General features: G+C 48.6%; 1 protein-coding gene across 2 annotated transcripts in view; it reads left to right on the top strand.

Annotated features, from left to right (window-relative positions):
- Positions 1-24,338, top strand: part of LOC121572027 (adhesion G protein-coupled receptor B2) — a 467,080-nt gene that overhangs the window by 371,802 nt on the left and 70,940 nt on the right. For both annotated transcript variants that reach the window (XM_041883878.2, XM_041883879.2), the window contains exons 19-23: positions 839-941; positions 1,491-1,641; positions 10,869-10,938; positions 11,228-11,294; positions 19,676-19,761. In XM_041883878.2, the coding sequence (XP_041739812.2) occupies positions 839-941; positions 1,491-1,641; positions 10,869-10,938; positions 11,228-11,294; positions 19,676-19,761 (477 nt within the window). The remainder of the gene's footprint in view (positions 1-838; positions 942-1,490; positions 1,642-10,868; positions 10,939-11,227; positions 11,295-19,675; positions 19,762-24,338) is intronic.

The raw sequence follows: 24,338 nt of genomic DNA on the forward strand, positions 1-24,338 counted from the left end.
ATCTCTGTTTCTCTCTCTTTCTCTCTCTTATAAACACACACGCTTTCTCTCTCTCACACACAGACACACACACACACACACACACACACACACACACACATCCCTGTATGGGGCTACACCCCCGACTCACTGCCAGTCTTCACAAGTCTATTTCTGGGATGTTACCAGTGGTGTGTCTCTGCAGACGGCACAGCTTTCCATAAGAGATTAACTGAGGGTGAGAAAACCCCCGGGTTGGCTCGACAGTGGAGCAGTCCATGCCAAAACTCAAAATAGGTCTAATGGAGAACAAATCGGAGACGGCATAGCCAGACTCAGATGGGGGGGATTAACTGTATGAGGGAGGGAGGGAGGGAGGGAGGGAGGGAGGGAGGGAGGGAGGGAGGAGGGAGGGAGGGAGGGAGGGAGGGAGGGAGGGAGGGAGGGAGGGTGGTTGAGACTGGCATCGGTGGTGGAGAGAGATCAGGAGAGAGAGGGAGAGATCTAATAGGAGAGGGAGAGAGATCAGGAGAGAGAGGGAATATATCTAATGGGGGAAGGAGAGAGTGAGATATCTAATGGGAGAGGGAAAGATCAGGAGAGTGAGGGAGAGAAGCAGAGAGAGAGAGAGATCGGGAGAGAGAGAGAGAGAGTGAGAGAGAGAGAGAGAGAGAGAGAGAGAGAGAGAGAGAGAGAGAGAGAGAGAGAGAGAGAGAGAGAGAGACTAGCTCCAGAGCAAATGACAGACAGACAGGGTAATCACATGACCATGTTCAGGAAATGAATCAGTCCATCAGTTCAACTTCATCAATTCTAATCAATGCTACTTTCTGCCTTTCTGTCTCCATGTCTCTCTCAGGTATATTCGTTCAGAGAGGTCTATCATCTTGGTGAATTTCTGTCTCTCCATCCTGGCGTCCAACATGTTGATACTGGTTGGACAATCCCAGACTCTCGGCAAGGTGAAAACAGGACACACACACACGCATGGACACACATACACAAACACACACACACACATCGCTTAGTTATGGTCACGCTACAAACGTAACGATTGTTCATCTATTCTAGTAGCCTACACTATTTTAAAGAAATATTACTTCTCACCTGTGTTCTGTCATTGTTGAAGAACTGTTGTTTTAGCATTTCTACCTTCTGGTTCTTCTATCCTTCATCACTGTCTGTCACTCTGTCACTATCACTCTCCTTCTTTCTCTCATGTTCTCTCTCCTCCTTCACAACCACCTCTCTGTCGCTCCCTCCCTCCCTCTCTCACCCGCCTCTATCTCTCGCCCTATCTTCCTCTATCTCTCACACCCTCGCTCTCTCTTTCTCTCTCTCTCTCTCTCTCTCTCTCTCTCTCTCTCTCTCTCTCTCTCTCTCTCTCTCTCTCTCTCTCTATCGCTCTCTCTCTCTCTCTCTCTCTATCACTCTCTCCACCCCCCCACACTGTCTCTCTCTCTCTCTCTATCGCTCTCTCCACCCCCCACACTGTCTCTCTCTCTCTCCAGGGCCTGTGTACTGTAACTGCTGCGTTCCTTCATTTCTTCTTCTTGTCATCATTCTGCTGGGTACTGACGGAGGCATGGCAGTCTTACCTGGCTGTGATTGGCAAGATGAGAACACGCCTCATACGTAAACGTTTCCTGTGCCTGGGCTGGGGTAGGCACACACACAACACATACACACACACACACACACACACAAATACACACACACACTGTAAACTGTAGACACTAACATAGTTATTATCTTAAGCATAAAGGGTTCCTATACTGTAATAAAGGTGAAAGTTCACAATAACTTCCCTCTTCCCCTCCCACATGTTTCCCTTCAACCTCTCCGGTGGAAATCACTAGAATCACTGTGATCATTCTGAATCTGTACAGTCAGTCTGTGTCCTGTTGAATGCATCTCCTGTATAGTCAGTCTGTGTCCTGTTGAATGCATCTCCTGTACAGTCAGTCTGTGTCCTGTTGAGTGCATCTCCTGTATAGTCAATCTGTGTCCTGTTTAATGCATCTCCTGTACAGTCAGTCTGTGTCCTGTTGAGTGCATCTCCTGTACAGTCAGTCTGTGTCCTGTTTAATGCATCTCCTGTACAACAACCACATGCCTTGCTAAAGGAGATGATGGAGGATACGCAATTCTATAGGATAACATCTCCCCGAATGAGGCAACATCCAGGGAGATAGAACCTAGTAATCACATCCCATGCTCTTATCCCTTATCCATCCACCTATCTGATCCATTAAGCCACTGATGCCCTTAGCTGATATGGGTTGCGTCCCAAATGACACCCTATTCCCTATTTAGTGCACTATATTTGGGAGGGATGGAGGGAACAGGGAGGAGGAGGGAGGGAATGGAGGGAACAGGGAGGAGGGAGGGAATGGAGGGAACAGGGAGGAGGGAGGGAATGGGGGAACAGGGAGGAGGGAGGAGGGAGGGAGGGAATGGAGGGAACAGGGAGGAGGGAGGGAATGGAGGGAACAGGGAGGAGGGAGGGAGGGGAATGGAGGGAACAGGGAGGAGGGAGGGAATGGAGGGAACAGGGAGGAGGGAGGGAATGGGCGGAACAGGGAGGAGGGAGGGAACAGGGAGGAGGGAGGGAATGGGGGAACAGGGAGGAGGGCAGATTGTGCAGAATGGGGAAAGAGTGTGTGTGGTGTGTTTATGTTTGTGTTTGTGTTAGATAAGGCATCGTATTTTAAGTAAAGTTAGCGCCGCACCCAGCCACACCACATCACATCTCTTTTGTTAATGTGGGTTGTTTTTCTAATTGCATTTCATTTGCTGGCATAATCACAGCTTTGTAAATGACATGAATATTTCAGAGCCAAGCTCATTAAGGACCCAGCTTCTTTCTTTGACACACATATTCCCTCTTCGGTTCTCTCTCACTATTTGACTCACACAAGTGCATGCACACAGACACACAGAGGGAAAGCATAATTGTTAGGCTTAATTAATACATTAATGAATGACCCCCCACCTCCCTCCCTCCACACACACACACACACACACACACACACACACACACACACACACACACACACTGGCTCTGCATAGAGGTCAATAGCCCAAGGTAGAACACTGCAGCACAGAAGAGAATCCTCTTGTCATATGGTGAGATGAAAACAGCAGCCACTGGATAGCGACCCTATGGAGTATGCTAACTAAGGCTGTATCACACATGGTAGTGAACTCTGATCAAATCAAATCAAATCAAATTGTATTCGTCACATGAGCCGAATACAACAGGTAGATGTCACGGTTCAGACAGACGACAAGAGGACCACAATTGCGTCACACCAGAAAGTTTATTTAAACTTAAGGGGAAAGGGATGTAGGGAGTGAGTGAAGGCTCCAGGGGTTATCCCGTCCGATGTGCTGGGTCTGTGCCTCCCCCCAGTGGCAGCGATGCGTCCGATGACGCCGGTGGTGGGTGGTCCAGAAGTCCTGGGGGGGGGAGGAAACACAGACACAACGGGGCTGATGAAAACAGGCAGAAGTACAGTTCAAGGGAAATCCAAATACGTTGTAGCAAGGCAGAAGGCTGGTCAGAGTTACCGGGGGTCGAAGAGTAGTCAGGAGTCGTAATGGCAGAAAGCAGGTCTGGTTTTCCTGGGGCAGAAGAGTATCCAGGAATCAGGCAGGTCCGGGGTCACAAAACAGGGGGTGAGCCAGAAGCGCGAGCACACAGGTTCCGGGGTGTGAGCTTTGCAGACGATCTGACAAAGGAGAGCTGAAAGACAGGGCTATAAATACTGGGAGAGGTTAGTGGGTAATGCAGCGCAGCTGGCAGAGTAATTAGAGCCGAGCAGAGCAGGGACAGGTGGAGCTAGTTAGGCTGAGTAGAGAGAGAGTGGTGAGCAGAGTGGAAACAAATTAAGGTGGTAACCCGGTGGAGTGAGAGGGCTCATGACAGAACCCCCCAAGGGACGGCCCCAGAAGTCCCAAGAGCAACACCACGCCGGGCGGGAGGAGGGAGCCGGAGGAGGGCTAGAACTCCTCCGAACGGTCCCGAGCGAACGTCCTCATCCTCGGAGGAAGCCGGAGGGCCGTGGTCGGGGAGATGGGACAGGTCCCGAGACAGGATCAGGCACAGGACAGGAAGCCGAGCGGGCAGGACGGTTAGGGATCCCTCTGGGGGGCGGCCCCCTACGGATTGCAGGTTGATCAGGATGCCGTTGGTGGAAAGCGGTGATGAGAGTCCTATCCACAATCCGACTAGCTGGCACCCAGGTCCTTTCCTCAGGTCCATAGCCCTCCCAGTCAATGAGGTACTGGAGACCCCTACCCCTCCGTCTGGACCGAAGCAGGCGGCGGACGGTGTAAACCAGACCACCATCGGCGAGCCGTGGAGGAGGAGGACAAGGCGCAGCAGGGACCAGCGGACTCTCATGGATGGGCTTAATCTTAGACACATGGAAAGTGGGGTGCACCCTCAGGGAATTAGGCAGTTGGAGCCGGACAGCAGTTGGGCTAATCACTCTTATGATAGGGAATGGGCCAATGAACCGAGGTGCCAGCTTCTGCGACTCCACCCTGAGTGGCAGGTTCTTCGATGACAACCACACCCTTTGACCAACATGGTAGGTGGGAGCAGGAATTCTCCGACGGTTGGCCCCGGTAGTGTAGCTGGCAACGGATCTGAGGAGTGTGGCTCGGGCTTTGTTAAACACCTCTCTGAGACCATGGTAGCATTCTGGGACATTGGAGAGGTCAGGAGCGGAGTTAGTAGGTACTGGCCGAGGGGGTAGTGCGGCAGCAAGCAGGCAGGTTCGGTGGCAGTCCTCTCCCCACTCCCCTGATCACCCCGGTCACCCAGTCGAGCTGAGGTTGTGCCGGGCGGAGCCATGGGTAACCCAGGATGAGGGGTTGGCCTGGAGAGGGGAGCAGGTGAAACTGGATAGTTTCTTGATGGTTTCCGGACAGACCCATCGAGACCGGGGCCGTGACATGAGTGACCGATCCGAGTAAGTGTCCGTCCAGTGCCCGGGCAGGAATAGGAGGTGTCAAACGGAGGTTCTCCAGTCCCAGTTGGCGTGCCAGCTTGATGTCCATTATGTTGGCTTCGGCGCCAGAATCCACCAGAGCAGCCAGGGTGTGAGTTGAGTCAGAGAGGCGGAGGTGAACTTGCAGCAGGGGTTTGCGGTCGGAGGACTGGATGGTCATTGAACTCAACCGGACTCCCCCTATGCCCGGTGAGCTTCGGCCCTTTAAAGGGCAGGTTACCACACGATGTCCATCACCTCCACAATAGAGGCAGAGGTTTGAGGTGAAGCGTCGCTGGCGCTCTGCAGGAGTGAGAGAGGCTCGCCCAATCTCCATAGGCTCAGACTGATCAAGCTGACCTGGGTGAGTGGCAGTAGATGACAGGAGCCCAGTCGGATCTCTCCGAATGCCGGTAGTAGGTGGACCTTGGCGCCCCCTCTCACGACGACGGGTCTGTATCCTTCTGTCGATCCTGACAGTCAGTGCGATGGCTTCATCAAGAGTGGAAGGCAGTTCCTGGGAGACCAACTCGTCCTTGATATAGTCAGCCAAACTATGGAAGAACGCGTCCACCAACGATGGTGTGTTCCAAGAACTTCGTCTAGCCAGGGTTCGGAAGTCGATGGAATGGTCTGCGACTGTACGTCTGCCTTGTCGAATACTGAACAGTTCACGAGACGCCTCTGCGGTTGGTGAATCCAGGTCAAACACCTTCAGCATCTCCTCAGCAAACAGGTCGAAGGTTGCACATGCGGGGGTTTGACGTTCGAACTCTGCTGTTCCCAGAGTCGAGCTCGGCCCGTCAGGTGAGTGATGGCATACCCAACCTTAGCCCCCTCCGTGGCGAAGGTCCTTGGCTGCAAGGAGAACTGAAGTCGGCAGCTAGTCAGGAATGGCCGGACCTGGGTTGAATCGCCGTTGAACCGCTCGGGGTTTCCAATCTTGGGTTCGGAGCAGCGGCTGCAATGACCGGGGCAGGTAACTCGGGGGGCAGGGCTGGTGGGCAGACTGGCTGGGGTCAGGTTGGTGAGGAGTTGAATGATCATGGCGAGTTGTTGTTGCTGCTGCTGGGACTGCTGCTGGTGCTGCTGGAACTGCTGATGCTGTTGGTGGCCGACCTGAAGCAGAGAGGTGATGTCGCCGCTCATGCGGCCTAGCTCTCTCTCAGTGTGTTCCAGGCGTAGCATGGCGGTGGGTTGCTCAGGTTCTTCGGTTTCCATGTCGGGGGAAGTGTGCGCTGAGTCCATGATGGTCAGATCGTACTGTCACGGTTCAGACAGACGACAAGAGGACCACAATTGCGTCACACCAGAAAGTTTATTTAAACTTAAGGGGAAAGGGATGTAGGGAGTGAGTGAAGGCTCCAGGGGTTATCCCGTCCGATGTGCTGGGTCTGTGCCTCCCCCAGTGGCAGCGATGCGTCCGATGACGCCCGGTGGTGGGTGGTCCAGAAGTCCTGGGGGGGGGAGGAAACACAGACACAACGGGGCGGATGAAAACAGGCAGAAGTACAGTTCAAGGGAAATCCAAATACGTTGTAGCAAGGCAGAAGGCTGGTCAGAGTTACCGGGGTCGAAGAGTAGTCAGGAGTCGTAATGGCAGAAAGCAGGTCTGGTTTTCCTGGGGCAGAAGAGTATCCAGGAATCAGGCAGGTCCGGGGTCACAAAACAGGGGTGAGCCAGAAGCGCGAGCACACAGGTTCCGGGTGTGAGCTTTGCAGACGATCTGACAAAGGAGAGCTGAAAGACAGGGCTATAAATACTGGGAGAGGTTAGTGGGTAATGCAGCGCAGCTGGCAGAGTAATTAGAGCCGAGCAGAGCAGGGACAGGTGGAGCTAGTTAGGCTGAGTAGAGAGAGAGTGGTGAGCAGAGTGGAAACAAATTAAGGTGGTAACCCGGTGGAGTGAGAGGGCTCATGACAGTAGACCTTACAGTGAAATGCTTACTTAGAAGCCCTTAACCAACAATGCAGTTTCAAGAAAGATTACCCCCTCCCCCCAAAAAAAATACTATATAAAATAATACGAAATAAAAGTTACAAATAATTAAAGAGCAGCAGTAAAAATAACAATAGCCAGGCTATATACACAGGGTACCAGTACCGAGTCAATGTGCAGGGGCACCGATTAGTCGAGGTAATTGAGGTAATATGTACATGCAGGTAGAGTTATTAAAGAGACTATGCATAGATAATAAACAGAGAGTAGCAGCAGAGTAAAAGAGGGGTGGGGGGAGGGCAATGCAAATAGTCTGGGTAGCCATTTGATTAGAGGTTAAGGAGTCTTATGGCTTGGGGGTAGAAGCTGTTTAGAAGCCTCTTTGACCTAGACTTGGCGCTCCGGTACCGCTTGCCGTGCGGTAGCAGAGAGAACAGTCTATGACTAGAGTGGCTGGAGTCTTTGACAATTTTTAGGGCCTTCCTCTGACACTGCCTGGTATAGAGGTCCTGGATGGCAGGAAGCTTGGCCCCTGTGATGTACTAGGCCGTACGCACCAGCCTCTGTAGTGCCTTGCGGTCGGAGGCCAAGCAGTTGCCATACCAGGCGGTGATGTAACCAGTCAGGGTGCTCTCGATGGTGCAGCTGTAGAATCTTTTGAGGATCTGAGGACCCATGCAAAATCTTTTCAGTCTCCTTAGGGGGATAGGTTTTGTCGTGCCCTCTTCACGACTGTCTTGGTGTGCTTGGACCATGTTAGTTTGTTGGTGATGTAATAATATAATAATATAATAATAATAATATAATATGCCACTTAGCAGACGCTTTTATCTAAAGCGACTTACAGTCATGCGTGCATACATTTTTTTTTGTGTATGGGTGGTCCCGGGGATCGAACCCACTACCCTGGCGTTACAGGCGCCGTGCTCTACCAGCTGAGCTACAGAGGACCACCACCAGAGGATGTGGACACCAAGGAACTTGAAGCTATCAACCTGCTCCACTACAGCCCTGTCGATGAGAATGGGGGCGTGCTCGGTCCTCTTCTTTTTCCTGTAGTCCACAATCATCTCCTTTGTCTTGATCACGTTGAGGGAGAGGTTGTTATCCTGGCACCATACGGCCAGGTCTCTGACCTCCTCCCTATAGGCTGTCTCATCGTTGTCTGTGATCAGGCCTACCAATGTTGTGTCATCGGCAAACTTAATGATGGTGTTGGAGTCGTGCCTGGCCATGCAGTCATGGGTGAACAGGGAGTACAGGAGGGGACTGAGCACGCACCCCTGAGGGGACCACGTGTTGAGGATCAGCGTGGCGGATGTGCTGTTACTAGGGGTGTAACGATTCGTTTTAACAACGATTCGATTTGTATCACGATTCGTGGTTGTCGATACGATTCAAGGACGATATTGGTTCATTTAGAACGATACGATCCGAAACGATTCAGTGACTTGAAATCGATTCAGTAACCTTTTAGCCAAAAATTCAACCAGTGTGACTGAAATAAATACCTGGATACTGGACAGTGCAGGTGAAGTTTCCTAGATTCCTGTTTCTTGTAAGGACCGCAATGGTGGCTTGATAATTTCTCGCTCGTCGGCTTCTCCTCTGTCGTCCGCCATGCTATGTTTTGTTGTCTTTGCGCCTTTGCGCTGCTGCTGGCGGAGGCGATGACGTCACGGATAGGCAGACTGAATCGAGTAATGTTTAAAGCCTTTATCATTAAAAGTGCTAAGAAAAAACATCCATATAAAGTCTGACGTGCTTAAATCCAATGGGTTATTTCCTAGTATCGATACAATCGATTTATTACATTTTAAAACGATGTTAGATTGATATATGTTGTCCAAAAGGCCAACTCGCCGAGCACAGATCGATGTAGTTGGATCATAGGAATATAAATTGATACATCGATGTAGTAGATGGATCGTTACACCCCTAGTTGTTACCTACCCTTACCACCTGGGGGCGGCCAGTCAGGAAGTCCAGGATCCAGTTACAGAGGGAGGTATTTAGTCCCAGGGTCCTTAGCTTAGTGATAAGCTTTGAGGGCACTATGGTGTTGAACTCTGAGCTGTAGTCAATGAATAGCATTCTCACATAGGTGTTCCTTTTGTCCAGGTGTGAAAGGGCAGTGTGGAGCGCAATAGAGATTGCATCATCAGTGGATCTGTTGGGGCGGTATGCAAATTGGAGTGGGTCTAGGGTTTCTGGGATAATGGTGTTGATGTGAGCCATGACCAGCCTTTCAAAGCACTTCATGGATACAGACGTGAGTGCTACGGGTCGGTAGTCATTTAGGCAGGTTACCTTAGTGCTCTTGGGCACAGGGACTATGGTGGTCTGCTTGAAACATGTTGGTATTACAGACTCAGACAGGGAGTTGGTCACTTGCCAGTTGGTCAGCACATGCTCGGAGTACACCTCTTGGTAATCCGTCTGGCCCTGCGGCCTTGTGAATGTTGACCTGCTTAAAAGTCTTACTCACATCAGCTACGGAGAGCGTGATCACATAGTAATCTGGAACACCTGATGCTCTCATGCATGCTTCAGTGTTGCTTGCCTTCGAGATATTAGCTGATGTAAGAAGGGCTATATAAAATAAAATTGAAATTGAATTGATTGCCTCGAAGCGAGCATAGAAGTGATTTAGCTCGTCTGGTAGGCTTGTGTCACTGGGCAGCTCGCGGCTGTGCTTACCTTTGTAGTCTGTAATACTTTTCAAGCCCTGCCACATCCGATGAGCATCAGAGCCGGTGTAGTATGATTTAATCTTAGTCCTGTATTGACTCTTTGCCTGTTTGATTGTTCGTTGGAGGGCATAGCGGGATTTCTTATAAGTCCCGCTCATTGAAAGCGGCAACTCTACCCTTTAGCTCAATGCGGATGTTGCCTGTAATCAATGGCTTCTGGTTGGGGTATGTACGTACAGTCACTGTGTGAACTACGTCATCGATGCACTTATTGATGAAGCCAGTGACTGATGTGGTGTACTCCTCAATGCCATCGGAAGAATCCCGGAACATATTCCAGTCTGTGCTAGCAAAACAGTCATGTAGCTTAGCATCTGCTTCATCTGACCACTTTTTTATTGACCGAGTCACTGGTGCTTCTTGCTTTAGTTTTTGCTTGTAAGCAGGAATCAGGAGGATATAATTATGGTCAGATTTGCCAAATGGAGGGCGAGGGAGAGCTTTGTACGCGTCTCTGTGTGTGGAGTAAAGGTGGTCTTAGAGTATTTTTTCCCTCTGGTTGCACATTTAACATGCTGGTAGAAATAAGTTAAAACAGATTTAAGTTTCCCTGCATTAAAGTCCCCGGCCACTAGAAGCGCCGCCTCTGGATGAGCGTTTTCCTGTTTGCTTATGGCCGTATACAGTTCATTGAGTGCGGTCTTAGTGCCAGCAACGGTTTGTGGTGGTAAATAGACAGCTACGAAGAATATAGATTAAAACTCTCTTGGTAGATAGTGTGGTCTACAGCTTATCATGAGATACTCTACCTCAGGCGAGCAAAACCTCGAGACTTCCTTAGATATTGTGCACCAGCTGTTGTTTACAAATATACATAGAACGCCACCCCTTGTCTTACGAGAGGCTGCTGTTCGATATAGCGTATAACTCGCCAATTCAAAGGGGCTTTATTGGCATGGGAAAAATATGTTTACATTGCCAAAGCAAGTGAAGTAGATCATAAACAAAAGTGAAATTATCAATTTAAAATGAACAGTAAACATTACACTCACAAAACTTCCAAAGGAATAAAGAAATTTCAAATGTCATATTATGGCTATGTGCTGTGTTGTAACGATGTGCAAATAGTTAACGTACAAAATGGAAAATAAAAAAATTAAAATATGGGTATCTCTCTCTCTCTCTCTCTCTCTCTCTCTCTCTCTCTCTCTCTCTCTCTCTCTCTCTCTCTCTCTCTCTCTCTCTCTCTCTCTCTCAGGTCTCCCAGCCCTGGTGGTTGCTGTGTCAGTAGGTTTCAGTAGAGCCAGAGGTTACGGTACATCCAACTAGTAAGTATACATTTTCACCTTTAACCGTTCACTTTTCATGTGTTTTTGCAGTGCACTTAGGGCCATGTGTATGAAGTGATTTCACAAATGAAGAAAACACTATGTTTTAGCTGTATGGATTTGAATCACCTACGGAAAGTATTTGGAAGGAACCCCCGAAGAGAAATAGAAAAGTGTCTCAGACATAGGAACTAGTCATTGGGGAAATGAAACACAGAACAAAATGTTTTTTACAGAAGTTGTACATTATTGTTAATTACTTCCTGTCTTTTCCTCTCTGTTCTTTTAGTTGCTGGCTGTCCTTGGAAGGCGGCCTTCTCTACGCATTTGTCGGACCTGCAGCTGTCATCGTATTGGTGGGTACCTTTTATCCATGTTCTCATTGGTCAGCCTGGCTGTCTGTCGACAAGCTTGACCCGCCTCTGAATTTATAATCCTCCCCATTATCTATTACTTCTGCCTGTGATACAGGTCAGATAGGGGTTAGGACTAAACACTGTTCACAGCTGGAGGCAGGGCTTTCTCCTACAGTGGCTTGCGAAAGTATTTACCCCCCTTGGCATTTTTCCTATTTTGTTGCCTTACAACCTGGATTTCAAATTTATTTTTGGGGGGTTTGCATAATTTGATTTACACAACATGCCTACCACTTTGAAGATTCAAAATATTTTTTATTGTGAAACAAACAAGAAAACAAGACAAGAAAAAATAGCTGCAAGTCTCCCGAGTGGCGCAGTGGTCTAAGGCTGGCTGTGCCACTAAAGATCCTGGTTCGAATCCAGGCTCTGTTGTAGCCGGCCACGACCGGAAGACCCTTGGGGCGGCGCAAAATTGGCCCAGCGTCGTCCAGGGTAGGGGAGGGAATGGCCGGCAGCAATGTAGAGCATGGCGTTTGCAACGCCAGGGTTGTGGGTTCAATTCCCACGGGGGGCCAGTATGAAAAATAAAAAGAATATGTAAGTCGCTCTGGATAAGAGCGTCTGCTAAATGACTAAAATGTAATGTAAATCTATGTCTCTTGGGGTATGTCTCCATAAGCTTGGTACATCTAGCCACTGGGATTTTTGCCCATTCTTCAAGGCAAAATTGCTCCAGCTCCTTCAAGTAGGATGGGTTCTGCTGGTGTACAGCAATCTTTAAGTCATACCACAGATTCTCAATTGGATTGAGGTTTGGGCTTTGACTAGGCCATTCCAAGACATTTAAATGTTTCCCCTTAAATCACTCAAGTGTTGCTTTAGCAGTATGCTTAGGGTCATTGTCCTGCTTGGAGGTGAACCTCCGTCTCAAATCTTTGGAAGACTGAAACAGGTTTCCCTCAAGAATGTCCCTGTATTTATCGCCATCCATCATTCCTTCAATTCTGACCAGTTTCCCAGTCCCTGCCGATGAAAAACATGTTGGTGTTCTCGGGGTGATGACAGGTGTTGGGTTTGCGCCAGACATAGCGTTTTCCTTGATGGCCAAAAAGCTCAATTTTAGTCTCATCTGACCAGAGTACCTTCTTCCATATGTTTGGGGAGTCTCCCACATGGCTTTTGGCGAACACCAAATGTGTTTCTTATTTTTTTCTTTAAGCATTGGCTTTTTTCTGGCCACTCTTCCATAAAGCCCAGCTCTGTGGAGTGTATGGCTTAGAGTGGTCCTATGGACAGATACTCCAATCTCCGCTTTGGAGCTTTGCAGCTCCTTTAGGGTTATCTTTGGTCTCTTTGTGGTCTCTCTGATTAATGCCCTCCTTGCCTGGTCCGTAAGTTTTGGTTGGCGGCCCTCTCTTGGCAGGTTTGTTGTGGTGCCATATTCTTTCAATTTTTTTATAATGGATTTAATGGTGCTCCGTGGGATGTTCAAATATTTTTTTATAACCCAACCCTGATCTGTACTTCTCCACAACTTTGTTTTTGATCTGTTTGGAGTGCTGCTTGGTCTTCGTGGTTCCGCTTGCTTGGTGGTGCCCCTTGCTTAGTGGTGTTGCAGACCAGGTGTATATATACTGAGATCATGTGACACTTAGATTATACACAGGTGGACTTTATTTAACTACTTATGTGATTTCTGAAGGTAATTGGTTGCACCAGATCTTATTTAGGGGCTTCATATCAAAGGGGGTGAATACATATGCATGCGCCTATTTTTTAGAATGTTTTGAAACAAGTTATTTTTTTCATTTCACTTCAGCAATTTTAACTATTTTGTTTTTGTCCATTACATGAAATACAAATAAAAATCCATTTAAATTACAGGTTGTAATGCAACAAAATAGGTAAAACGCCAAGGGGGATGAATACATTTGCAAGGCACTGTAGATGCCCCCAGAGGATTAACATATGGTGCTTTCAAGACAACAGAGAACTCTGAAAAAAAAAACAAGGTCATGATGTCAGTTATCTTCACGTCGGAAAGTCTGAGCTCTAGAAAGATGTCCGTCTTTCAGACTTGGAATGCCAAGTTGGATGACCGTTCAACACTATTTTCCCCAGTCGTTTTCAGAGTTCCCAGTGGTCTTGAATGCAATGAAGTCGGAAGTCGGAGATTTCCGAGTTCCCAGTTCACAGTTGTTTTGAACGTGGCAATAGGAACCTGTTTACTTCTCCAGATCGTTACCATTACTCGAAGACAGCAGGAAGATAAATACGACAAAGTGATTCATTTAATAGTTTATTTGCCACTAGCGGTTTCTTTCAGAGTAACCCGTATCCAGTGTTGTAAATCTATCAAATCCAATCAAATGTATATATAAAGCCCTTTTTACATCAGCAGATGTCACAAACTGCTATACAGAAACCCAGCCTAAAACCCCAAACAGCAACCAGTGCAGATGTAGAAGCACGGTGGCTAGGAAAAACTCCCTAGAGTACTTAAGTAAAAATACGTGAAAGTAGTACTTACGTTGTTTTTTGGGGTATCTGTACTTTACTTTACTATTTATATTTTTGCCAACTTTTACTTTTACTTCACTACATTCCTGAAGAAAATAATGTACTTTTTACTCCATAAATTTTTCCTGACACCCAAAAGTACTCGTTACATTTTGACAGGAAAATGGTCAAATTCACGCACTTATCAAGAGAACATCCCTGGTCATCCCTACTGCCTCTGATCTGGCGGAGTCAATAAACACAAATGCTTCATTTGTAAATTATGTCTGAGTGTTGGAGTGTGCCCCTGGCTATCTGTAAATAAATAAAAAACAAGAAAATTGTGCCATCTGGTTTGCATAATAAAGGAATTTGAAATGATTTATACTTTTACTTTTGCTACTTAAGTATATTTTAGCAATTTCATTTACTTTTGATACTTAAGTATATTTAAAACCAAATACTTTTAGACTTTTACTCAAGTCTGTCACGGATGCCGCCGAGGCTGCACCTCCTCCTTGCTCGGGCAGGCTTCGGCGTTCGTCGTCCCCGGAGTACTAGCTACTGCCGCTCAATGTTTCGATGTTTGTCTTGTATTGTCTAGTTGGTACACCTGTTTCGTATTCTGTATTGATTATGTACCATATAAGTTCCCTTGTTTTATGTTTGCCTTTGTGTGTTATTGTCCGCGTCTCTTGTATGTATGTTCGGCATTGACCATCTTGTTTATCACGCACTCCGCGTACATTTCTCCTCTTGTGTTTGGAGGCTTTTGTTTTGTGCGTATTTTACTTTGGAAAGTAAAGTAGTCGTTAGTGATCCTCTGTGTCCTGCGCCTGACTTCACCACCGCATACACCTCAGCATTGACAAAGTCATTTTTTTACTTTTTTTACTTTGACTTTTACTTGAGTCATTTTCTATTAAGGTATCTTTACTTTTACTCAAGTATGACAATTGAGTGATTTTCCCACCACTGCCCGTGTCAGACAACAATGGCAAAGAACATTGACAGAGGAACCATTCTCTAACCTGGTACTTAAAACCATCCTTCAACCTTTTCAATTGGCATTACCGTAAAGCAGGGATCATCAACTGATTTTTTCTTTTTGAGCGGATGGTCAGGGGGTTGGTATGTAATTACAAATAATTTGTAGACTACAAATTCACCACAAGATGCCCAAACAGATATAATATTTGACTAAAACGTAATAATTTCAAATCTTGCTTACATTTGTATACAATCACAAATATCTCTCTATTATGCATGGGCATACTCACTTGGAGCTCTTTTGCTGGTGTTTTTACAGTCTTTTATGTCCAACAATAATAATAATAATAATAATAATCATCATCATCATCATCATCATCATCATCATAAAAAAGTAAAAGCATGAGTTCACTTCATTAGGCAAAGACATATTTACCAGAGTCAACTTCAATTGTTATAATATAGGTAGAAAGGTGCTCTTTGGAAGCAAGAGTTCTCTTGGTTATATTTCTAAAACTATTAGTTCTCCTAGATATTTTGTTACAAAGCCTTTATTAAAATGATGTAGCACCATTCTACTTCTCAGAGAGATAGAGAGCCAGCGTAAGAATGCCTCTGTGGCTTTGTTAATGAAGTATTTCTCTACTGTATGGCGGTCTGTAGGATTAGTGACTGTAGCCAGTGTGAATCCCTGTGTCAATACACACTCTATCAATAATCCAGATACGTGTGTGTGTGTGTGTGTCCCTAGCCAGTGTTTGTCCCCGCTCCCCTCATGTTGTGTTTGGAGAGCCCACTCAGACAAACAGATGTAATTGAGACGGGGTACATCAGAGTAACACAGGCCTCCTCAGGATGACCGTCTAATTAATGAAGAAAATAATTAATCTAGCCTTCAGCAAATAATGGGGCTGGAGACCGCTGTCTCCCAGGGCAATGAGGTCGTACATGACGGGAATGTCAACAGGAAGGAAAGACGCAGGTTAAAGCATCGAACAACATGGAAGACAGATTTATGGTGGGAAATGAAAGATCAATGGTGTGCTCAGTGCAGTAGACATGAAGGTTACCATGGACAATGTGGAAGAAAATAAATGAAAAATAAATTATACAGATGTATCAATACACTAAAGTGCTCGGTGCAGTAGAGATGAAGGTTTGTATGGAAAAACACAGCATGTGGTAAAAATAGACTGAGGTCCAGGAGTAATGATCACTGATCCGGACTATGTTCCAGTGGACTCATATTCTTTTCTCAAGGTGAATAAACAAGCTTTCTATGGCAGGCTGTGGGAGTAGACAGACACTCTGAAAGAGAGTGGAGAGATTGTAGAGGGATTGGGAGGGCAACTTTAGAGTCATGTGAGAGAGCAAGAAAGAGAGAAGGGTAGAGGAAAGGGGAGAAGGGTGGAGGAAAGGAAAGAAGGGTGGAGGAAAAGAGAGAAGGGTGGAGGAAAGGAAAGAAGGGTGGAGGAAAAGAGAGAAGGGTGGAGGAAAGGCAGCTTAGTGGGTAAGAGCGTTGTGCCAGTAACCGAAAGGTCGCTGGTTCTAATCCCCGAGCCGACTAGGTGAAAAATCTGTCGATGTGCCCTTGAGCAAGGCACTTAACCCTAATTGCTTCTGTAAGTCGCTCTGGATAAGAGCGTCTGCTAAATGACTAAAATGTAATGTAAATGTAAATGAAAGAAGAGGTAAGGGAGAAGGGATGGAAAGAGAAGGGGAAGAAAGAAAGAAAGAAAGAAAGAAAGAAAGAAAGAAAGAAAGAAAGAAAGAAAGAAAGAAAGAAAGAAAGAAAGAAAGAAAGAAAGAAAGAAAGAAAGAAAGAAAGAAAGAAAGAAAGAAAGAAAGAAAGAAAGAAAGGACGTAGACATAATGTTAGCGAGAAGGAGGGAATGACGGAGGGAGGAGAGAGAAAGAAAGAGGAGAGAGGGAGAGGAGAGAGGGAGAGGAGAGATGGAGAGAGGCAGGGAGGGAGAGGAGAGAGGGAGAGAGGGAGAGGAGAGAGGAAGAGGAGAGGAGGTAGGGTGAGGAGAGAGGGAGAGGAGAGGGAGAGGAGAGAACGGAGAGGAGAGGGGAAGGGAGAGCGGGAGGGAGAGGAGAGAGGGAGAGGATAGAGGGAGAGGAGGGAGGGAGGGAGAGGAGTGGAGAGATGGAGGGAATAGAGGGAGAGGAGGGGGGGAGAGAAGAGAGGGAGAGGAGAGAGGAGAGAGGGAGAGGAGAGAAGGAGAGAGGAGAGAGGGAGAGGATAGAGGGAGAGGAGGGAGGGAGGGAGAGGATAGAGGGAGAGGAGGGAGAGGAGAGAAGAGGGGGAGAGGAGAGAAGGAGGGAGAGAAGGAGGGAGAGGAGAGAGAGAGGGAGGGAGGGAGAGGAGAGATGGAGAAGAGAGAGGGATAGGAGAGACAGAGAGGAGGGAGGGAGAGGAGAGAGGGAGAGGAGGGGGAGAGGGAGCGAGAGGAGAGAGGGAGAGGAGAGAGGGAGAGAGGAGAGGGAGAGGAGGGAGGGAGAGGAGAGATGGAGAGGATAGAGGGAGAGGAGAGATGGAGAGAGGGAGGGAGATGAGGGAGAGAGAGGAGAGAGGTAGAAGAGAGAGGGAGAGGAGAGAGGAGGGGGTTAGAGGAGAGAGGGAGAGGATAGAGAGAGAGGAGGGAGAGTGGGAGAGGAGGGAGGGAGAAGAGAGAGGGAGAGGAGAGAGGGAAAGGATAGAGGGAGAGGGGAGAGGGGAGAGGGAGAAGAGAGAGGGAGAGGGGAGAGGAGAGATGGAGTGAGATAGGGAGGGAGAGGAGGGTGGGAGGGAGGGAGAGGAGAGAGGGAGGAGAGGGAGGGAGGGAGAGGAGAGAGGGAGAAGAGAGGGAGAGAGGGAGAGGAGAGAAGAGAGAGGAGGGAGGGAGGGAGAGCGGGAGGGAGAGGAGATAGGGAGAAGAGAGAGGGAGAGGAGAGAGGGAGAGGAACGGAGGGAGAGGAGAGAGGGAGAGGATAGAGGGAGAGGAGGGAGGGAGATGAGAGGAGAGATGGAGAGAATAGAGGGAGAGGAGGGAGTGAGAGGAGAGAGGGAGAGGAGGGAGGGAGAGAAGAGAGGGAGATGAGAGAAGGAGGGAGAGAGGGAGGGAGGGAGAGGAGAGGAAAGAAGGAGGGAGAGGAGAGAGGGAGAGGGAGAGGAGAGACGGAGAGGAGGAGGGAGGAGGAGGATAGAGGAGAGAGGGAGAGGAGGGAGGGAGGGAGAGGATAGAGGGAGAGGAGGGAGGGAGTGGAGAGAAGAGAGGGAGTGGAGAGAGGAGAGAGGGAGAGGAGAGAGGAGAGAGGGAGAGGAGAGAAGGAGGGAGAGAGGGGGGGAGAGGAGAAAGAGGGAGAGGAGAGACAGAGTTGAGGGAGGGAGAGGAGAGAGGGAGAGGATGGAGAGAAGGAGAGAGGGAGAGAGGATAGAGGGAGAGGAGGGAGGGAGAGGAGAGATGGAGAGGATAGAGGGAGAGGAGAGAGGGAGAGGAGAGATGGAGGGAGAGAGGGAGGGAGGGAGATGAGAGAGGGAGGGAGAGGAGGGAGGTAGAAGAGAGAGGGAGAGGAGAGAGGCGGAGGATAGAGGAGAGAGGGAGAGGATAGAGAGAGAGGAGGGAGGGAGGCAGAGGAGAGAGGGAGAGGAGGGAGGGGTGGAGAGGAGAGATGGCGAAGAGAGAGGGAGAGGAGAGAGGGAGAAGAGAGTGGGACAGGAGAGAGGGAATGGATAGAGGGAGGGGAGAAGAGAGAGGGAGGGAGAGGAGGGTGGGAGGGAGAGGAGAGATGGAGAGGATAGAGGGAGAGGAGAGAGGAGAGATGGAGGGAGAGAGGGAGGGAGATGAGAGAGGGAGGGAGAGGAGGGAGGTAGAAGAGAGAGGGAGAGGAGAGAGGCGGAGGATAGAGGAGAGAGGGAGAGGATAGAGAGAGAGGAGGGAGGGAGGGAGAGGAGGGAGGGACGGAGAGGAGAGATGGAGAAGAGAGAGGGAGAGGAGAGAGGGAGAGGAGAGAGGGAGTGAGAGAGGGAGGGAGAGGAGGGTGGGAGGGAGAGGAGAGAGGGAGAAGAGAGAGGGAGGGAGAGGAGAGAGGGAGAAGAGAGGGAGAGAGGGAGAGGAGAGGGGGAGGGAGAGAGGGAGGTAGAGGAGAGAGGGAGAAGAGAGAGGGAGAGGAGAGAGGGAGAGGAGGGAGAGGATAGAGGGAGAGGAGGGAGGGAGAGGAGAGATGGAGAGGATAGAGGGAGAGGAGAGAGGAGAGAGGGAGGGAGATGAGAGAGGGAGGGAGAGGAGAGAGGTAGAAGAGAGAGGAGAGAGGAGGAGGATAGAGGAGTGAGGGAGAGGATAGAGAGAGAGGAGGGAGGGAGGGAGAGGAGAGAGGGAGAGGAGGGAGGGAGAGGCGTGATGGAGAGGAGAGAGTGAGAGGAGAGAGGGAGAAGAGAGAGGGAGAGGAGCAAGGGAAATGATAGAGGGAGAGGGGAGAGGGAGAAGAGAGAGGGAGAGGAGAGAGGGAGAGGAGAGATGGAGTGAGAGAGGGAGGGAGAGGAGGGTGGGAGGGAGAGGAGAGAGGGAGAGGAGAGAGGGAGAAGAGAGAGGGAGAGGGAAAGGACCCATAGTAGAACTCAGTCCTAAAGGGGGCACGGTCGGGAAAGAGGGGGTTAGGCTCAGGACGCGATCTGCTCACTTCACCTATACCACCCCCTGACACACACACACACACACCACCTATACCACCCCCTGACACTCACAACCTTGTCCACCGTAGCCAAATCCCATGTTAGACTCGGTTCAGTCTGGGTATTGAAGTGATTATAGTTGGCAGAGCCTTGTCTCAGATCTTAACTCTTAACCTGAATCTCTCTCTCTCTCTCTCTCTCTCTCTCTCTCTCTGTCTCACTCTCTCCCTCTCAGATGAACATGCTGATCGGCATTGTGGTCTTCAACAAGCTCATGTCTCGAGATGGCATCTCTGACAAATCTAAAAAGCAGAGAGCTGGGTAGGTAGACTAGAACTGTCTGTGTGTCTGTCTCACACCAACACACACCATGCATGGACCATCCAGTAGGGCTGTTGCGGTGACCGTATTACCGCCACACCGGCAGTCATGAGTCATGACCGCAGTAAAATTCCACGTGACCATTGAGTCACGATGATCTCCTCTTATGCACTCTGGACATGAGTTGGTAGTGCTCAACATGCTAACGACCATCAGGTCACTAATGGCCTGGTACTCAGGGCTCTATTGTCCCTCTAACCATCAGGTCACTAATGGCCTGGTACTCAGGGCTCTATTGTCCCTCTAACCATCAGGTCACTAATGGCCTGGTACTCAGGGCTCTATTGTCCCTCTAACCATCAGGTCCTAATGGCCTGGTACTCAGGGCTCTATTGTCCCTCTAACTACCCTGACTTCAATGCAAATGCAATCGAAAATCACATCAAACAATTATCGATAAAACAGTATCCTGCTTTTAAAACTCACCTCACTGTGATGATCAATTTGAAGAAAGAAGTTTACATTTACATTTTTACATTTACGTCATTTAGCAGACGCTCTTATCCAGAGCGATTTACAAATTGGTGCATTCACCTTATAGCCAGTGGGATAAAAAAAAAAATGGGGGGGTAAGGGGGGTTAGAAGGATTACTTTATCCTATCCCAGGTGTTCCTTAAAGAGGTGGGGTTTCAAATGTCTCCGGAAGGTGGTGAGTGACTCCGCTGTCCTGGCGTCGTGAGGGAGCTTGTTCCACCATTGGGGTGCCAGAGCAGCGAACAGTTTTGACTGGGCTGAGCGGGAACTGTGCTTCAGCAGAGGTAGGGGAGCCAGCAGGCCAGAGGTGGATGAACGCAATGCCCTCGTTTGGGTGTAGGGACTGATCAGAGCCTGAAGGTACAGAGGTGCCGTTCCCCTCACAGCTCCGTAGGCGAGCACCATGGTCTTGTAGCAGATGCGAGCTTCAACTGGAAGCCAGTGTAGTGTGCGGAGGAGCGGGGTGACGTGAGAGAACTTGGGAAGGTTGAACACCAGACAGGCTGCGGCATTCTGGATGAGTTGTAGGGGTTTGGCACAGGCAGGGAGCCCAGCCAACAGCGAGATGCAGTAATCCAGACGGGAGATGACAAGTGCCTGGATTAGGACCTGTGCCGCTTCCTGTGTAAGGCAGGGTCGTACTCTCCGAATGTTGTAGAGCATGAACCTACAGGATCGGGTCACCGCCTTGATGTTAGCGGAAAACGACAGGGTGTTGTCCAGGGTCACGCCAAGGCTCTTCGCACTCTGGGAGGAGGACACAACGGAGTTGTCAACAGTGATGGCGAGATCATGGAACGGGCAGTCCTTCCCCGGGAGGAAGAGCAGCTCCGTCTTGCCAAGGTTCAGCTTGAGGTGGTGATCCGTCATCCATGCTGATATGTCTGCCAGACATGCAGAGATGCAATTCGCCACCAGGTTATCAGAAGGGGGAAAGGAGAAGAATAGTTGTGTGTTGTCTGCGTAGCAATGATAGGAGAGGCCATGTGAGGATATGACAGAGCCAAGTGACTTGGTGTATAGCGAGAATAGGAGAGGGCCTAGAACTGAGCCCTGGGGGACACCAGTGGTGAGAGCACGTGGTGCGGAGACAGCTTCTCGCCACGCCACTTGGTAGGAGCGACCGGTCAGGTAGGACGCAATCCAAGAGTGAGCCGCGCCGGATATAACCAGCTCGGAGAGGGTGGAGAGGAGGATCTGATGGTTCACAGTATCAAAGGCAGCAGACAGGTCTAGAAGGACAAGAGCAGAGGAGAGAGAGTTAGCTTTAGCAGTGCGGAGAGCCTCCATGACACAGAGAAGAGCAGTCTCAGTTGAATGACCAGTCTTGAAACCTGACTGGTTTGGATCAAGAAGGTCATTCTGAGAGAGATAGCAAGAGAGTTGGCTAAAGACTGCACGCTCAATAGTTTTGGAGAGAAAAGAAAGAAGGGATACTGGTCTGTAGTTGTTGACATCCGAGGGATCGAGTGTTGGTTTTTTGAGAAGGGGTGCAACTCTCGCTCTCTTGAAGACGGAAAGGACATAGCCAGCGGTCAAGGATGAGTTGATGAGCGAGGTGAGGTAAGGGAGAAGGTCACCGGAGATGGTCTGGAGAAGAGAGGAGGGGATAGGGTCAAGCGGGTGGGCAGGTTGTTGGGAGAGGAAGAAGTCAAAGCTTATTTTCAAAATGGTTGACGAAGTCATCCACAGAGAGGGAGGAGGGGGGGGATTCAGCAGGGAGGAGAAGGTGGCAAAGAGCTTCCTAGGGTTAGAGGCAGATGCTTGGAATTTAGAGTGGTAGAAAGTGGCCTTAGCAGCAGAAACAGATGAAGAAAATGTAGAGAGGAGGGAGTGAAAAGATGCCAGGTCCGCAAGGAGTCTAGTTTTCCTCCATTTCTACTCGCCTGCCCGGAGCCCTGTTCTGTGAGCTCGCAATGAGTCATCAAGCCACGGAGCTGGAGGGGAGGACCGAGCCGGCCGGGAGGATAGGGGACATAGAGAGTCAAAGGATGCAGAAAGGGAGGAGAGGAGGGTTGAGGAGGCAGAATCAGGAGATTGGAGGGAGAAGGATGAGCAGAGGGAAGAGATGATAGGATGGAAGAGGAGAGAGTAGAAGGAGAGAGAGAGCGAAGGTTGTGACGGCGCATTACCATCTGAGTAGGGGCAGAGTGAGTAGTGTAGGAGGAGAGCGAGAGAGAAAAGGATACAAAGTAGTGGTCGGAGACATGGAGGGGAGTTGCAGTGAGATTAGTAGAAGAACAGCATCTAGTAAAGATGAGGTCAAGCGTATTGCCTGCCTTGTGAGTAGGGGGGGATGGTGAGAGGGTGAGGTCAAAAGAGGAGAGGAGTGGAAAGAAGGAGGCAGAGAGAAATGAGTCAAAGGTAGACATAGGGAGGTTGAAGTCCCCCAGAACTGTGAGGGGTGAGCCATCCTCAGGAAAGGAACTTATTAAGGCGTCAAGCTCATTGATGAACTCTCCAAGGGAACCTGGAGGGCGATAGATGACAAGGATATTAAGCTTAAATGGGCTAGTGACTGTGACAGCATGGAATTCAAATGAGGAGATAGACAGATGGGTCAGGGGAAAAATAGAGAATGTCCATTTGGGAGAGATGAGGATTCCTGTGCCACCACCCCGCTGACCAGATGCTCTCGGGGTATGCGAGAACACATGGTCAGACGAGGAGAGAGCAGTAGGAGTAGCAGTGTTTTCAGTGGTAAGTTCAACAGCAGGTTGAAACTGAGTGTAAAACATGGTCATTGTGGATGTTGTGTCAAAGCCTCACACAACGAAATGGACAGCGCTTTCTAAGGTGAGGATTAATTCAAAACTTCATATGCATATAACAACTTATGCATATGCATAGGCTTATGAGGCCAAGCCCGAAAAAAAAAACTGAATTAAAATGATGATTGTGCCCTTATACAATATACAGCCTACCGCATATTATGCATGGCAGAAAAACATAAAACAAAACTGATTTAAGATGTCTTTGGTACATATTTGGTCTAGCCTTTACTCCAAAATTAAACATATTTGATTAATCGTCTTTGAGTGTGGACTGTATTATTATGCATACTGGATGGACTGGTTACCTTATGCTACGCTCCAAACTCTCTATCCATGAGTCTGGGCGAGGACATATAAATCCAGGCGATGCTGTTGGTTTATTGATTGTGCAGGGCCTAAAATTATAGTGAATTTGTATTTGATTTTGAATAGCCTGTTAATAGGGCATTTTTTTATATTTTCATTATTAATTGGGTGGCACATTACCTTTAGCTATAGAGAATATCTCACCACCATGCGTTTCCATCCCCTCCTCTCTCTCCTTTATTCCTTTCTCAAGCGTGCAAAGGGGCTGTCAACAGTTTAGTGAAATATGTTTCGATGGGAAAACATGTTACTATCGATGTTCCCGAACAGTTTCCCAAATTAAGCACTGGGTAGCTGCAGGAACAGGGTTGTAGAGCCCATGGCATACAGAGTTTGGGCAGAAGATCACCTGTCGCGCAGCGAGAGCATGCTCCTCAAACAGTGGTTGATGCGTGGAGTGAAATAAGTGTTCTTATATTTATTTCTCAGCTGCTCATATTAAGCACAGATCCACTATAAAACCAAAGTAGCTATCAGGCATCATTGAAAAATGGACCAGCGGGAAAGCGTGCTGCCTCCATTCGCTATTCGAGTGAATACAGATGACATGTATTTTTCCCCTGCCCCAGTTCCTTCCCATTTAATAATGGGCCATTCTAAATCTAAACAAATGTTACATATTAGTAAAGACAAGATTCAATTGAGAATAGTCTGATGGGTGAAAATATGATCACTTGATGAGAGAATTTTTAAATGAAGATGTTCCAAAGGCGCGCATCAGCAGCTTGTATGCGTGGAGGCCTGGAGATGCTAAATGTGTTTATGTTCATTAACAGTCAATTACTGTGAGACCGGCAGTTTTTTGCATGACAATAACCGGATGACAACATTTCATGACCGCCACAGCCCTACTCACACCAACAGACACAATGCAGGGACCATCCACTCAGCATCTACTTAAA

The sequence above is a fragment of the Coregonus clupeaformis genome, chromosome 8 (assembly GCF_020615455.1).
Source record: "Coregonus clupeaformis isolate EN_2021a chromosome 8, ASM2061545v1, whole genome shotgun sequence".
Taxonomy (NCBI): Eukaryota; Metazoa; Chordata; class Actinopteri; order Salmoniformes; family Salmonidae; genus Coregonus; species Coregonus clupeaformis.